The sequence below is a fragment of the Pteropus medius genome, unplaced genomic scaffold (genome assembly GCF_902729225.1).
Source record: "Pteropus medius unplaced genomic scaffold, Ma_sr-lr_union100, whole genome shotgun sequence".
Taxonomy (NCBI): Eukaryota; Metazoa; Chordata; class Mammalia; order Chiroptera; family Pteropodidae; genus Pteropus; species Pteropus medius.
In genome coordinates this window covers 5088372-5103194 of record NW_024356336.1, presented here as the reverse complement: position 1 = coordinate 5103194, position 14823 = coordinate 5088372, and the positions used below count along the sequence as shown (strand labels likewise).

At 44.8% G+C, this 14823-nt stretch overlaps 1 protein-coding gene across 2 annotated transcripts in view; it reads right to left on the bottom strand.

The window, feature by feature from the left end:
* ZNRF3 (zinc and ring finger 3) overlaps positions 1–14823 on the bottom strand; it is a 138106-nt gene that overhangs the window by 8618 nt on the left and 114665 nt on the right. For both annotated transcript variants that reach the window (XM_039861934.1, XM_039861935.1), the window contains exons 3-6: positions 3588–3662; positions 3036–3167; positions 1552–1662; positions 396–563 (exon numbers count right to left, since the gene is read on the bottom strand). In XM_039861934.1, coding sequence (XP_039717868.1) covers positions 396–563; positions 1552–1662; positions 3036–3167; positions 3588–3662 — 486 coding nt within the window. The remainder of the gene's footprint in view (positions 1–395; positions 564–1551; positions 1663–3035; positions 3168–3587; positions 3663–14823) is intronic.

The following is a 14823-nucleotide window of genomic DNA, read 5'->3' as shown; positions in this document are numbered from 1 at the left end:
TGTTCTACACTTTTACAAATGTTTTGTAAAAGTTTGTATCAAGACAGGTCTTAAGAGTTTTCAGAAGAGCAATTCTAAAATTAGGTCAACATGTGAGAATGTTCTTAAAACCAGACATTTTCTGGCCTCTCATATACTTCTGATCAACTTCCAAAATCACCTACATTCAGCTGGGTCCTCTGGAGGAGTGTGTCTGCACCATGGCCACCCCCTTTTATGGGGAAATAGTATTCAGAATGTCTCAGGCCATCCCCTTGAGACACAGGCATTAAAAACCTCTGCTCCTGCAGAGCTGTGGGAAATGAATACAGGGCCCTGCCCTGCTAGGACTTGTGGGCCTCTGCTGACCTGTCCACCTCAGCCCCAACCAGAATGGGCCTGGCCTCTGCCATTACCTCTCCGTCGATGTACTTCTCAAGGCAGATGGCACAGTCAGACGTGGAGCTGCTGCTGAGTGTGTCCAGAGCCCCACAGCTCCCCTCCCGGCGTCCCTTGTTCTTAGAGTTGAACTTTCTGGTTTCCATCTTCTCCAGAGCCTGCACAGCCAGCCTGTTCATGGAATTCTGCGTGGCAGAATGGGGTCCGTATTAGGGTCTGGCAAGTATTAACAGTTGTAGTCATCCCCAGGGCCATGGCACTTGATGAATCAGGATGGGCAAATGCTAGTCTATCAGGCCAGGACAGACTTATGAGAAATCACTAAAAATTCAGACTGCCACAGCACACATTGGCCAGACTCCTGAGTGTCCACGACATCAACTCAGGCTTTTCCCAAATGGCAGGACCAGCAGAGTCTACTTCAATTACTTGGCCAACCCTGGAAGACCTTGAGTCATTAACCTGCTCTGTGCCAAGGATTCCTCCTTTTCACACTGAAGAAAGCTCTGAGGGCAAATGAGACAATGCGTGTGTGTGCTCAGCACTTGGAAAATCAGACATGCTTGACAAATACCAGCCACTGTTCTGTTAGTGATGGCCACTCAACCCTTGTGAGAACTTGCTGATTCTCTTCTCTACAGACTGCACCAGGTCCGTTATCTGTCTCCTGAGATGTCACACTAATACCCGTTTGAAAGTCTAGATTTTCACTTATCCTCTCTCCTTCCATCTTCAAATCCTTCCTTCCTACACAGTGATGTATGTGCCAGCTGGGGCACTAGAGTGTCGACTCAATTTATAGAGAAGCACCTGGAGAGCTTGGCAGATGCAGATTCAGATTCAGCAGGTCTGGGCAGAGCCTGAGATTCTGTATTTCTACCAAGCTCCCAGGTGATACTGATGCTGCTGATCCCAGATCAAGGCTCTAAGGTTCCACATGAACATTTAAACATTTCTTTGGAAAAACTCCTGGCTGGCAACACCAATGCTCAGCCTTTGTAGGACTGGACCTCTTGGAACAGAGAAGACTGTTATAAGCTTTGCTCTAGTTTTTCTCCATCTTTGCTGTTTCTAGGCCCCCGGAACAAGCTGCAGAGCTCGGGCCCCAGCCCTGATTTTCACCAGTGGCAGAGCAGCGGGAAGCACTGTTCACGGGCTGCTCGGAGGTATTACCTGACTGCGTCTCTGCTTCAGCTTGATTTTGACAAGGAGGATGAGGCAGACCAAGGAGACCACGACAAAGAAAGCCAGGAAAATCCCCATGTCGAAGTACTCTGTGGGTTGCTGGAACAGAAGACAGACACAGTGAGTCACAGCTCTCTTCAGTCTGAGGATCGACGCACCAGCTGTGTTGGCCCACGTTGCAATAAAGATGAGGCACCTGGGGTACGCATCCCCTCACTTCCAGGAACCACCTGGGGTTCTGCTAGCACGCACATGGTATGCTATCCAGGCCCAGACAGTACCCTCCAGAGTGGCTGGGGGAGGCCTACATCCGTCTCAGGCAGGTCTCCTAGCAGCCAAGAGAACTCAGGCCATAAAGCCTAACTCCCTATGGAATACCACGAAGTATGCTGTAACGGGTAGGAGAGGCCCTTCCAAATAAACACAAATATCACATTTATGGGACAAAGGAGTGAGTGTCATGTTTTGAGGGAACAGTGATTACTAACCATATAATTAATGGTTTACAACAACTCAGAAAATTGAACACTGTTTCCACAAATATCAGCTTCCACTACAATGAGTCATATTTACCAAAGCGCTCTTTTATTCCTTTAAAAAGAAGCCAGCAAGTCAGTTCTGCAAACTTCCTCTACTTTTAGTTCTTACCTTTTCCTCATGGCTCACTGCTTCCTAAGACCTTGAAGCCACCTCATCTAGGACATGCCTTTAGACAACAGGAATAGAGTTTTGCTATCGATTGCTGCAGGTATTCAGACACTTTGTGCATACAAGAATCATCCTATGTGTGAATATTCCAATGTTTGTGAGTAGGAAATAAACCATATATGGGGCACCTGTCCCAGGTCCCTAGAATCTTCTGTCTAAGGTTTGGGCAAAAGATGCCAGACAAGAGTTAATGGCCAGCAGTGTCCCTTCAACACGCTTTAGCTTTAAACACTATTCATTAACCACTTGGAAATCATGGATTTCAATCCTAGCTGAAAGCTAACTTTTCTAGACTCATAAGTTTAAGGGGTTTCAAAAATGCAATTTACCCTATGGGAAGAAGAACGTACAGGCCTTTTCTTTAGTCTAGGTCACATGGAAGGAAGAAGACATGGGAAGCTGAAATTCTGGTTATTCCTTCCTTTCAATCCTCCTCAGTTAGCCTTTCAGAGGGAGATGGGACAGAAGACAAAGAGGGACAAGAGGTTACCAAGAGGGAACACCAGATGGAAGAGACCGGAGACATCTTGGCACAAATTGTCTATTTCTGGAAGGATTTTTCAAATCCTCTCTACGAAAAACACTGGTGAAATTTCTCTCTCACCTCCAGCCTTTAATCTGACCTAAACCTGTAGGAACCTGAGGGTGCATCAGCATTTTAGACAGAAAGAAGACAGGATCAAAAGCTCAAAGCCCAAAGGGAATAAAGGCTCAGGCAGCAGCAGAGAAGATGCTGGGCGTGGCTGGCCAGGGTGGAGGCTCACTCGAGGGGGGCGGTGCTGAATCCTTGCTCGAGCTACTTTCTGCTTGTTGACGATGTTCATCAGCTTGATGGCATCTGCGCCCTTCACATATACCACCGGCCTCTTGAGCGGGTCTTCCGAGCCCTGGTTTAGCTAAGAAAGAAGAAATGTTCTTGGTTAGAAGACGTGCTTACTTTAAGAAGTAGGAGAGAGAAAGAAAGGCTGGAGGAAAAGAATACTAAATACCCGTTTGGAAATCCTCAAACTCCTCAAGCATTATAGCCTTGGAGCTCCCAGAAGGGCAAGGCTGAGGATGATGGTTTTTTTAGGATGGACTGGGCAGGCTGAAAGCCCAGAAAGGTCACTGAAAATGCCCCCCAAGCTCAACTTCCTGGCTGTTTAACCCCCTCAAAAGATTTGCCTTGGAGTATATTTACAAACAGGGATAGCTACTGTCAGTAGACAAATGCAAAGGTCCTGAGATGAAGATGACATAACTGTGACAAGCCAAGCTGACTAAAAAAGTATTTCTCTCAGGAAGACTGCAGTATTGGCATGGCCCAAGGAATTTACCTGATCGATAGCTTCTGGGTTTTCAGACACGTCGAAGATGACTGCAGTGGCTCCCCGCTGCACTGCTCGCTTGGCCTGGCAGAGTGAAAAAGAGCAGGTTGGCACTCTGGTCCTTTCACCTTTCTAAAAGCTGGCCTTGGAAATCAGACCTGTACTCCAATGTAGAATCTGACAGTCACCATTTATGTGACTTTGAGCAAGTTACTATAACTTTCCTAACCTTCAAATTTCCCATTTTGGGGGTGAGGGGGAAGGCAATGCTAGCTACCTTGCAGTTCTCTTGACAACCAGATGAGCTAGAATACATGAGTGAAAATAAATAACTGGGTGCTCAATTAACCTTTGTCTCCCTATGCAGCCTAAACATTAAAAATAAATGACAAACCAACAACCTGCTCAGTCAGCATAAAGGTAATGGTTTCGGTATTTTCTGCTATGAACACAGAGTCATTGGCAACCAAAGCGAATGCCTTTGGTCCTTCTCTTGTGGTCCTTCGTCCCTCCCATGTCACCCAGTATTGCAGTTGGAACAGCATACTGAATATCTCTGAAGGAAATCTCAAAATGGTCAATTTTAATAACTGACATAAGCTGAAGACCTTTGGAAACACTGTCAAAGGAAAAAGCTATGAGAAATAATTGCAAATGGGGATTTAGAGCAGTTGGCTGCCAAACCTGGCTGCACATCAAAAACCACTTGGGAAGTTTGTAAAGCAAATTTCCTGGCTCAAACCACAGAGACTGATTCAAGGCTGGAGTGAGGCCCAGGAAACTGAGTTCTGAAAGTTTTCTGAGGGATTCTGATGATTCAACCACTTAGGGAACTATTGATCAGAGAGATGAGATTAGAATGTTTTAGGAACAGATGAGAAATGGTGAGATTCTTTTTTGGAGAAAAGGATCCCTTTTCATTCCAATTAGCCTTCGAATTTTATGTCCAGCTAAGTGGACAATGGGACAGAAACTGTGGAAGAAAAAGACATGAGACATAACCCTTGCTTTTTGCAGCCCGAATCTTGTTAGGAAAGTTAGACACCTGTAACACAGGGTTAAAAACAATACAAAAAATAAAACCTCCAATAAGATGGGCAAATGATGGCTAGTGCTCAAAGATGAAGAAAGTCCCTATGGGCCAAAGTGCTTAAGACTAAAATCTAAATTCTTTCCGTAGGATCACTCAATGTGGATGCAGCATTTAAGAAAGCAACACTGAACTCAAGCACATGAGAATGTGGCTATAACAATGACACCAACAGCCCACTAGAGGGCAGTCTTATCCCATAGCTTTTCTAAAACAAGTTCCTGTATTTTGTACCAATCAAGCAGAATAGTGAATTTCTCAGGGATACTGCAAAATCTTCTAAAACTTAACAAGCTTGGGCACCCTGGGTGTTGTGCAGCAAAAGCTGTCCTAGTTCTGTTGGGGACTCTCTTACTGCACTGAGATTCAATGTATTTAAAGTCTCCTCTGCTGTTTGTCTATCTCACCCTGTTTCATCACCAGCATGCCGCAGTCAGGAGTAACTCTTAGGAGCAATATATTCCTGGCTCTGCCACTGACAAACTGCCAATGATGGGTAAGTCACCAAATCTAAGCTTCAGCCTCAGTTACCCCACCCATAAAAGGAAGAGAGAGCCTGTGTCATTATGACTACGGTCCCTTCCAGTTCCAGTCTTGGACACTCAACTGAGAGGCAGAGGACTGTCCAGAGTGATGGAGAAAAAGCTGCAGTTACCCTATCACCAGCCTCTAGCAGAAGGCGACATGATGGCATCGTGAGAAAGTTAGAGGCCAGGTGATATCCCTTTCCTCCAGAAAACTTTAGGGACACACACTCCTTTACCTGAGGTCAGTATCTCATGGACCCTAGAGTTAGTAGGAAGTAGGTGCTTACGTCTTCCGCTCAGGTAGTATCCCAGTCTTTTCACACTTTCCCAAGATATAGAAGGGCCCCGAGGAACAGCATGAAAAACGAGGTAATAAACAGGAACTCTCATTCCTTTATTTGGCTTTCATTCCTCGATGAAGCACATCAAAAGGCACCCGAGGGGAATGTGCATTCAGAAGCATCTTGATCAGGAGCACTCAGCACCGCCAGCTTTGATACTGGCACACCTGGAGAGTCTAATGGCCGTGGGACAAAAGCTTGCATGATTGCAGGAGTGCAATGCCTTCAGCATGAGGCCTCCTTATGCTTTCAGGCTTCCCTGCTCCACAAGAATGTGGAAGTCTCAGGGATTTGGAGGTGAGGCAAAACCCATTTGGGACAGGCACTTTTCATAAGACGTTTTTAACAAAAATCTAGGAGGGCTGACTGGTCTCCTGGTTTCTATACTGAAGAGAATATGTCGAGAATAAGGTGCTTAAATCCCATGTACTGCTTTACCTCAGACATAACCAGGCTAATGCACAGGATCCAAGTACAAATATGTATTGCAAAAAGGACAACTATCACAGTTGACTTACTTTAAAAATTGTTTAATATAAGCTGCTATTAAAATAAGGCTGCATTTCCTGCATATACCATGACTGGGCAGGAGGAAAATCAACCCGGGATCTTACTGGGAACTTGCCTGTCAGAGGCCCACTCAGGATTTATAATAAGCCATGAATAACCCATATTTTAAAAATGACACATTTTACTATTCTTAAAGCAAATTTAAAAACACAAAATAATACTTGGTTACACTGTCCATTTGTCATGTTTTCAGTTCGACTGATGACATATGCCTTAAACTAATCTTCGTATCTTAGATTGTTCACCATTTTATCTAAATTTGAGCCAGAATAATATTTTAAAACCAATCTAGATCATAGTTGGGAGATTATCAGTCTTGTGATTGCCAGAAATCCTGTCTTTATAACGTCCAAAATTCTCAAGGCTGTTTCAAAGGAAGGATGGGAAAGGTGCAGCCTGGTAGGCGTTGCTAGATGAAGGTCACTGGTAAACTGGGCTATAGTTGCAGAGGGCAGTTACCCTTGGACTATGCACAGAGCACAATAGAAAGAAGAGCATGAGAAGGATATGAGCAGCAGAAAACAGGTAGGGAGTCTTGGCAAGTTCTCCTAGAAGCGGCCAAAGGCTTTGCCTTACTGACCTCTGCATGCCCTTCCCCTCAACCCCACCCACACAGGTATTTTCACATTCTTCATCACTTTGATGCTTTGATTAGGCCAGGGCAGGTTGGCACCAGCAAGCAGGTGACCAGAAGCCCAGCAGCAGAATGTGGAATAAAAGGTTGTCATGGTTCTTTATTTACCTTTCCAGGGCTGCAAGACCTGAGGATAGGCAATGTCCACAGCCAGTGAGACAAGTATCAAAAGTGCAGACATCTGCACACTTACAGTTTGCAAAGTACACAAGCCCTAGACGACAGGGTCCAACTGTGGTTGGCACTTGTTGCAATGCAAGACTCCTAATGTTATTCAATAAATGTTTATTCTAAATGAAAGCAAGCTTGCTGGGACTACTCTTGGGTTATTGCTCCCCAAACACGGATACGGTTTTCTCCTAAGGATTAGTCCCATTACTATCTTGTGGGTAGGAAAATTCAAAGCCTAAAGTCTGTTTTAGTTTCAATTAAATCTAGGAATTTCAATCAGGAATAGAACTGTGCAGTTATACCCAGACTTGGTTTGGGGCTTGGTCCCGGCCCATACCTACACTCACTGGAGGCTCTGAGCACAGACTCCATTTTTCACCTGTTATTTATCTGTTTCTTTGTCAAGCACTCAATGTGGAGGCCCCAATGCCTAATCTTTACTGTAGGAAAATTTCAACAGAATACAAGCTTAAGGGGAAATAACCCAAAAGATGACTAAAAAAATCTCCTTTGTCCCAAACTCTTGATCAAGGAAACTGGAGTTAGAGCTGACATGAAGACGTGTCTTCAATCTCTTAGAGGAATTTGTGACATATCGAGGGTGGGATCCAAATGGACTTATTTTTTTGCCTCTCTTGAATATAATTTTGCGTTTTTTTTTTTCTTTGCACTTATACACTTCCAACAAGGTATTAAAAATTCGTTGTCAGTATCTTTAAGGCTGTGATATATATCTTCATATAGTCTACTCACTTGTGTTATTTTTGATATTTGGGCTATTCCAGTTTTTTACTTAATTAATGCTACACTGGATAAATCTTGGCTTACATTTCCAATTTCCTTAGTATGAAGGCTCAGGGCCATGGAGGCTAACTGAAGAATATGAAGATTATTAAGAATCAATACAATTCACACAGGAGTTTAATGCCCCTCCTTATAAACTCATGCAATTCAATTTATCTACAGTAATGACAAGATTGGATGGCACAGACAATACAATACAAACTAGTCAAGAGATTTAACTTCTCGGTAAATGGGCCTGTTGGTGAGTTGGCTAGGAGAAGGAAATCGGTTCGAGAGTAACTCTGCATGACACTTCATATGCAGAAAGACACTCCAGAGCGAAATATATAATGAATCAATAATACCTAGCCTACTGATTCTTCAAGGTCAAGTTCATGTGCAACACCCCCATAAGACTGACAAATGCTTCTCTTTAGTTGAAAACAGCTCTTGTCCCTTTCTGAGTTCTAACATCTCCAAGGATTTCTCCTCTGTTGCTTACCACTTTCTGTGATGTATTCCCCCTCTCTCCAAATATGAGCATCTCTAGTGTTTTTGTTATTTATGAAAGTATATACGCTTGAAAATTTAAATACAGCAGGTCCTTGAAAAACATTGTTTCGTTATTGGTTTGTCTGCATTGTGCAAGTCTCTGTATGTGCGCGCGCGCGCGCGCGCACACACACACACACACACACACACACGCGCCACATATTGGAAGGGTGTCCTGTTCAGGGTATGTTCCTGCCTTGCACCCTGAGCTGCTGGGAGAGGCTCTGGCCACCCAGGATCCTGAATAAGCAGGTTTGGAAACAATGATCTTACCTGTTTTTAATAACCTTTCTTAAATATTGTATAGCACACATTTATTTCAATGTTTAATATTAGAAGAGTTTTGAGTCTTTATTTAGAAGTTGGGTGATCGCTATGTGACCAGAAATAAGCCATAGGAACTTAACTCTTGCTTATGGTAAGATTGGGGTTTTTTTGCGTAAAGTTGCAGTTTCCAACAACCTATCAACGACATTGAGGACTTACTGTAATTCAGAAATTAAAAGCAAAAAATAACTCACCCATTACAACCCTCCCTCATATCCCAGCTTTATAACATAACAGTGTGGTTTATAATCTTCCATGTTTAAAAAAAAATGCATATATTAGCAGGAATAAAGTATATATGTATATACTCACATATCAAAATACTTAAAATTAAGTTGGATGTATACACTGTTCTGTACTCTATTTTCCCCCTTAATGCAACAATTTGCTCAACAGTACTATATGCGTTGATACAGAAAAATGCTCATTTTTCTTACAAGCTACACATATTATTCCATTATATGGTTTGTACCAGAACTTAAGACTGTCCTCCTGACAGGCATTAGGGAATTTCTACATTTTCTCTATTATAAACAGTGCTGTATTTATAATCTCATACTCATATTCTTGTGGTATCTATCCTTAAAATAAATAGCTGTAAGTGGCCCTGCTGAGACAAAGGGCATAAACATCTTACATATAAATATGCCTTGCCTGGGTGCTAGGCTAACCTGCCCTCAGGGTCTAATGGAGCCAGGAGGTAGTTCTTACTGTCCAGTCTGTATGCCCCATAAAACCTAGCAAAGCAGATTGCCCCAGGCAAGGTCCATACTCAACAAATTAACATAGTAGGCGGGAACAGAGTTCACTTCTATTTGTAGTGCCATTTATTAATTTATTTGTTTCACAGTAGTAATTAACCAGTTACTATGTGTGCCAGGCCCCGGGGATACACACACAGTGAGCAGCAGGGTGGCAGACCTTTCTGATGAGGCCAGGGGAGTTGTAAGGAATAGTCTGAGAGGTTAGTTCCATAGGCAAATGGGTAAGAAATTGTGACCATGAGATCACTTCCCAAAGAATGTATCAGGGGATGAGAGATTTTTTTTTGGTCAGTGTCCTTTGAAAAACACTGTATAATCTCCAGTTGTTACTCCTGACATTTATAGAGCACATTAGTATGCTAGAGGCTCTTCTCTATCCAGCATTTCCAATTTTTTTTTGACACATCTGTCTGCAGTAACTCCTGTTGACACCTTCCTTTCGATGAAAGACATGTTGGGACTCAACGCTGGCGAACAGTACGATAAGGTGGGAAGAGTAGCATCCTCCAGTCGCTCCCTTGCTCTAACTCACAGGTAGGAGGCTGAGGGATGTCAAAGACCTACATTTTGATCTAGAAAAAAACTGGCGTGTAAAGAATACATACATTGCAATTTGAATAACAGTTATTGATATGAAAACATTCAATTACATAGTTTAATCTGCTAAGTATTTAAAAGGGCTAACTGTGTGCCAGGCACCTCAAGAAAGATAGATGCTAGGACCTCTGAGAAGTGTCTGTCATTCCACATTTGCTGCTGTCCTGGGGGAAGAGAGTTTGCTTAGCAAGGAGCAGGATGAGGGCACTGATGTCTCTTCCTTTTGTGCCCAAGCGAGTGTTCACCTGCAGCTCTCCTATGACACACTTCTATAGCATTGTGGCCCAAGGTGGCAGAAACCATGATTGCAAAGAATCCGAAATGACACCAGAGTCCCAGAGCTTGGTTTCCATGACTTGGCATCAGCATTCTGCTTCAGCTTAGGTCCCCAAATTGCTTCTGTGGCTATTCTCATAGCAGAACACACTGTCCCGAACACCTGTGGGTCATTTCTTGCTCAGGCTGATATGGGTGTGTGGGGTCTTGCCATGGGCCTACCCTTCATCCAGGGCTACTCTACAACCTGGGCTCCCTCCCTCAGGGAATTGCGCCCCCCTCTAGCCAGTCCCTCCAGGGGGCTAGAGGGGGCCACGCCAAACCAAAGCCCTTTGTCCTCACCTTTAACACTCAACAGCTTACCAAGTTTTGCTGATTCCGTCTTCCAAATCCATTAATTGTTTTCCCATCCCTACTGCTGCCACCCTATGCAGGACACCAGACTTATCATGAGTCACAATACCATCCTCCCTTGGGAGTTCCCTAGCCCACACCACCAGCCCTCCAGCGTGGACTCTGTGTAGCAGCAGAGGGACCTGTCTAAATCAAAGATCTGACCTGCACCACTCTCTGCAAATGACCGCACTGAGCTTAGAATAAGGTGTGACCTCCCCACTGCTTATCGCAAACTCAGCACTCCAGCCCCCAAGTCAAGCTAGGCTGAGCTGCTCTGTGTTCTCTGACCGCCTGTGTCCTTCCCACTGAGGAATACACTACCTCACCGACACTGGCTAGCCTTTACCTCGTCTCTCATTTGGCTCAGGTGTTATTTTCTCCGCAGTGTTAGTACCCGTGGCCTGATTCTAAGCCTCGCCATTGTGGCTCTTATGACATCACATTGTAACTGTTTACTTAAAGTGCCTCCCTCACTAGAGGACAGCCAATGTGTCAGACTTCTTTCTTGAATTCCCAGAATCTAGCAAAGGGCCTCGCATAGGGTAAAAGGCCAAGAAATGTTTGTTGATTAACCTAAAAAGAATCAGCTTTTGCCCTTGGGTTAGCATCAAACGCCCTGGGCTCTAAGCACAGACTATAGCTCACACCTGACCAGCTGATGCCTTTGACTCTGAAACTGAGAAAAGCCCATTTTCTACTAGATCTTCTTGGAACTCAAGATTTTTTGCATTTCAGATTTTCAGGATTTGGTTTCTTACTAACCGCACGCACGGCTTCTGCTATATTGTTTGTTGATAGGCCTCTGATTGGTGGTGGTTACTTCTGATGCAGCCATTTTTGTCTCTGGGCAACTTTGAACCCAGCCATTAAAAGTGGCTCTGCCTGGTTGGGATCTTTACCAGGCCCCAGGCCTCTGTGAGCACATCTTTGATGTCAAAGCTCTTAGAGAACAAGTCCGTACACTTGCAGTGTTTGTTCCTTCCACTCAAGGGAGGAATGCAAGCCCCCTCTAGAACTCTCACCAGAGGAAAGTGGAAGAAATGACAACCCCTGAGCATATCCACAGAACATGTGGCACAGATGCGGAATTTACGGTTTCCTTCCATTATCACTTCGGGGACCTAACAGACCATGAAACCTGTGGAGGAAACTGGCTTGCACCAAATGGGCCCGTCCCGGGAAAGTATAGGGACACTGGCCTGCCCTCCTCACTTGGTGGGAAGATTTGGAGCTTGGGTTTCTGAGTGAACTGGCTGCAGATTTCAAACTCACAAACTTGATGGTTTGGGGCAATAAAAGACCAAAGCACAGGCTTGAGAGGCCCATCCACTTAAGGCCTGAGCCTTGCACACATCATTGCCAGGAACAGCGTTGCTTATGTCGTCACTGCTGTGGTAAGGGAGGGGCAAGGGACTGTGAAGACCTATGGAGACCAACCAGCCAGTTCCAGAGACTGGCCATGCCTGATGCCCATCAGTCTCTCTTGGCTGGTCCTACCCTAGTACAAACAGCCTGGGCTCACTGCGTCCCTTTACGCCCCTCCCTTCAGAGGCCACTAAGTGGATTTTAAACCCTCCCTCCTCACTTTTTCCTTTCCTCCTCCCCTGTGTTCTTCACTTAGTAGTGACCACCCAAGCACTAGGCTCTTGATCATTCTGGTCAGCTGCTGTTCCCTGAAGCATGAGTCACTGCACAACAGGGGACACCCTTGCCAGGCAAGGGAGCTTGCAAGGTCCGTCTCACCAAGAGTCGTGTTTTCCTACAGAAACCTTTCATTCCATAGGAAATGAAGTCACACACCAGAGCACATGGGTAACCAGTGAGAAAATCCTGGTGCGAGAAGGGGGCGGGTGTCAGAAGAAAGTGAGGAGGGAAAGGACCCTAACACACATGACCACCAGGGGAACCACCTGCCAGTCTGGGGGAATCTGTAGGGAGGAGGTAGAAAGGAAAGGGGTGCACATAGCTTAAAAAACAACCTGGTTTCTTTTAAAACATAGAAAACATGTAAGATTTTACCAAACCAAACTTGTAGGGCGTTTGGTTAGTTTACTTTCATGACTTGGAGCCCCTAAGCCATTGCCTAAAGGAGCTTGACACACAAAATAGTCGCAGAGGAATGGGGCCTGAGTGGGGGCGAGGTGGGGGGGCGGAGGTTGCTGGGCAGCCAGGCGGTTTCACTTTCGGGGGTAGGAGGAGGTGGGTGCCGGGTGAGGGTGGGTGGTGCAGCCCTGCCCGCTCCACCGGCTCCTGGCTCCTCGCTCCGGGGCTTGGCTGCAGCCCGGCCTGACCTTCCAGGTTTCCCTGGCATGAGATCAAAGCGCCGAAGCCACAAACACGGCTCAGAACTCCGAGGCCCCGAGGCCTCTCCCCAGGGTCCCTCCTCCCATTCCACCCTTCCAGCCTCTCCCCTCCTCCCCCAGCCCTTCTTCTCTAAGCCCACGGGATCCCTCTCCCCCACCTCTCCACGCTCCCAGTCCCTCCCCCACCCAGTGGGGCAGCCTTTGGGAGCGGGCTTCCGTCCGGCCTTCTATGACCCTACCAGGTCCGCCGCACCTCTCCCCACCGGGAGAAGGTATTTTTCGCCATAATTAAAGTCATTAAGCCTCCAAAGGCTCCTGTCGGCTGCTGGTTCTGAGCTCCGGAACGAAGACGATGCATGTTAAGTCCTAGTTAAGATTATGCTGATCTATTTGGGAGACATGTAGCAGCGAGAATTCAGCGGTTAAGTTAGTGGTTAAGGCTGCCTAAGTTTAAATAGTGTTATTTATTCTCAAAATATGTAGCAGCCCCACTTAATTTCTCCTAATTAAAGGAACTGACAGAAGCAGCTAGAGTCCGCTGCTGTGTCACGGCGCCATTAAACAGGTTGGTACCCTTTTCACAATCAGAAAATACTGGGTGTCAAAAGGAAATGCATTTCCCTAGATCTCAATCTTAAACATAGACATTTAGACCAGTTCCAAAAATACAATGATCCTCTTTGTTTTAACACCTGACAAGGAGCAGCAAAAACCCAGGAAGCCTATCCACACCCTGCTTTCCATCCTCACTGCTGGATGAAGGGATGTTACAAACATCTGCAGTTGGACTGTCATGAGATGTCTATGCCAGGAAGAGAAACTTTTGGAAGAAACTGTTAGCTGTTATCTTGGGTTGAGTCTCCAGAAGTCCCCCTTCAGGCCAAATCTTCTAAAGTCGGCAGCTAGAAACTTCAAAAAGGACCACTCCCTTCTCTGCATATGGCAGCTAACGATTGTTTTAATATAAATAAGTGTTAATTAGGTGGCAGAATCAGGCTTAACAAGGAACAACAGTGCCTGCAAAGTCTGAAGACCCTACAGTAGCCTCTCTTCCACCATGAGGGGTGCAGAACAAGCTTTTTTTGATGGCTGAGGGCTGAGCTCTACCCCTGCTGGAGCCATCAAGCAGTGCAGACTTGGTTCTCAACCTTGGCCTGCTGAGTTGGCAACTGAGGAGATTTAAAAAATTCTCATGCCTGGGCCCTATCCCTAGAGATGATGATTTCATCTATGTGGAATGGAACCTCAGCAGCAATATTTTTCTAAAAGTTTCTCAATTTACTTTTCAATTTAAAAAAAATTTTGATTACAGTTGACATTCAATATTATTTTATATTAGTTTCAGGTGTTCAGCATAGTAGTTAGACATTTATATAATTTATTAAGTGATCCCCTCAATTATCTAGTACCTGCCTGGCATTATACATAGTTATTACAATATTATTGACTATATTCCCAATGTTGTAGTTTACATCCCCATGACTATTTTGTAACAACCACTTTGTACTTCTCAATCTCTTCACCTTTTTCACCCAGTCCCCCAACACCCCTCCCATCTGACAACTATTAGTTTGATCCATTTGAGTGTTTGTTTTTGTTTGTTCATTTTGTTCTTTAGATCCTATGTATATATGTGAGATCATATGGTATTTGTCTGTCTCTGTCTGACTTATTTCACTACTATAATATCCTTTCAGTCCATCCATGTTGTCACAAATAGCAAGAGTCCATTATTTTTTTATTGCTGAGTAATATTGCACTGTATACATGTACCACATCTTCATCCGGTTGCTTCCGTATCTTGGCTACTGTGAATTAAGCTGCAGTGAACACAGGGGTGCACATATATTTTCAAATTAGTGTTTTTGATTTCTTCGGATAAATACCCAAAAGTAGAACTGCTGGGTCATAACG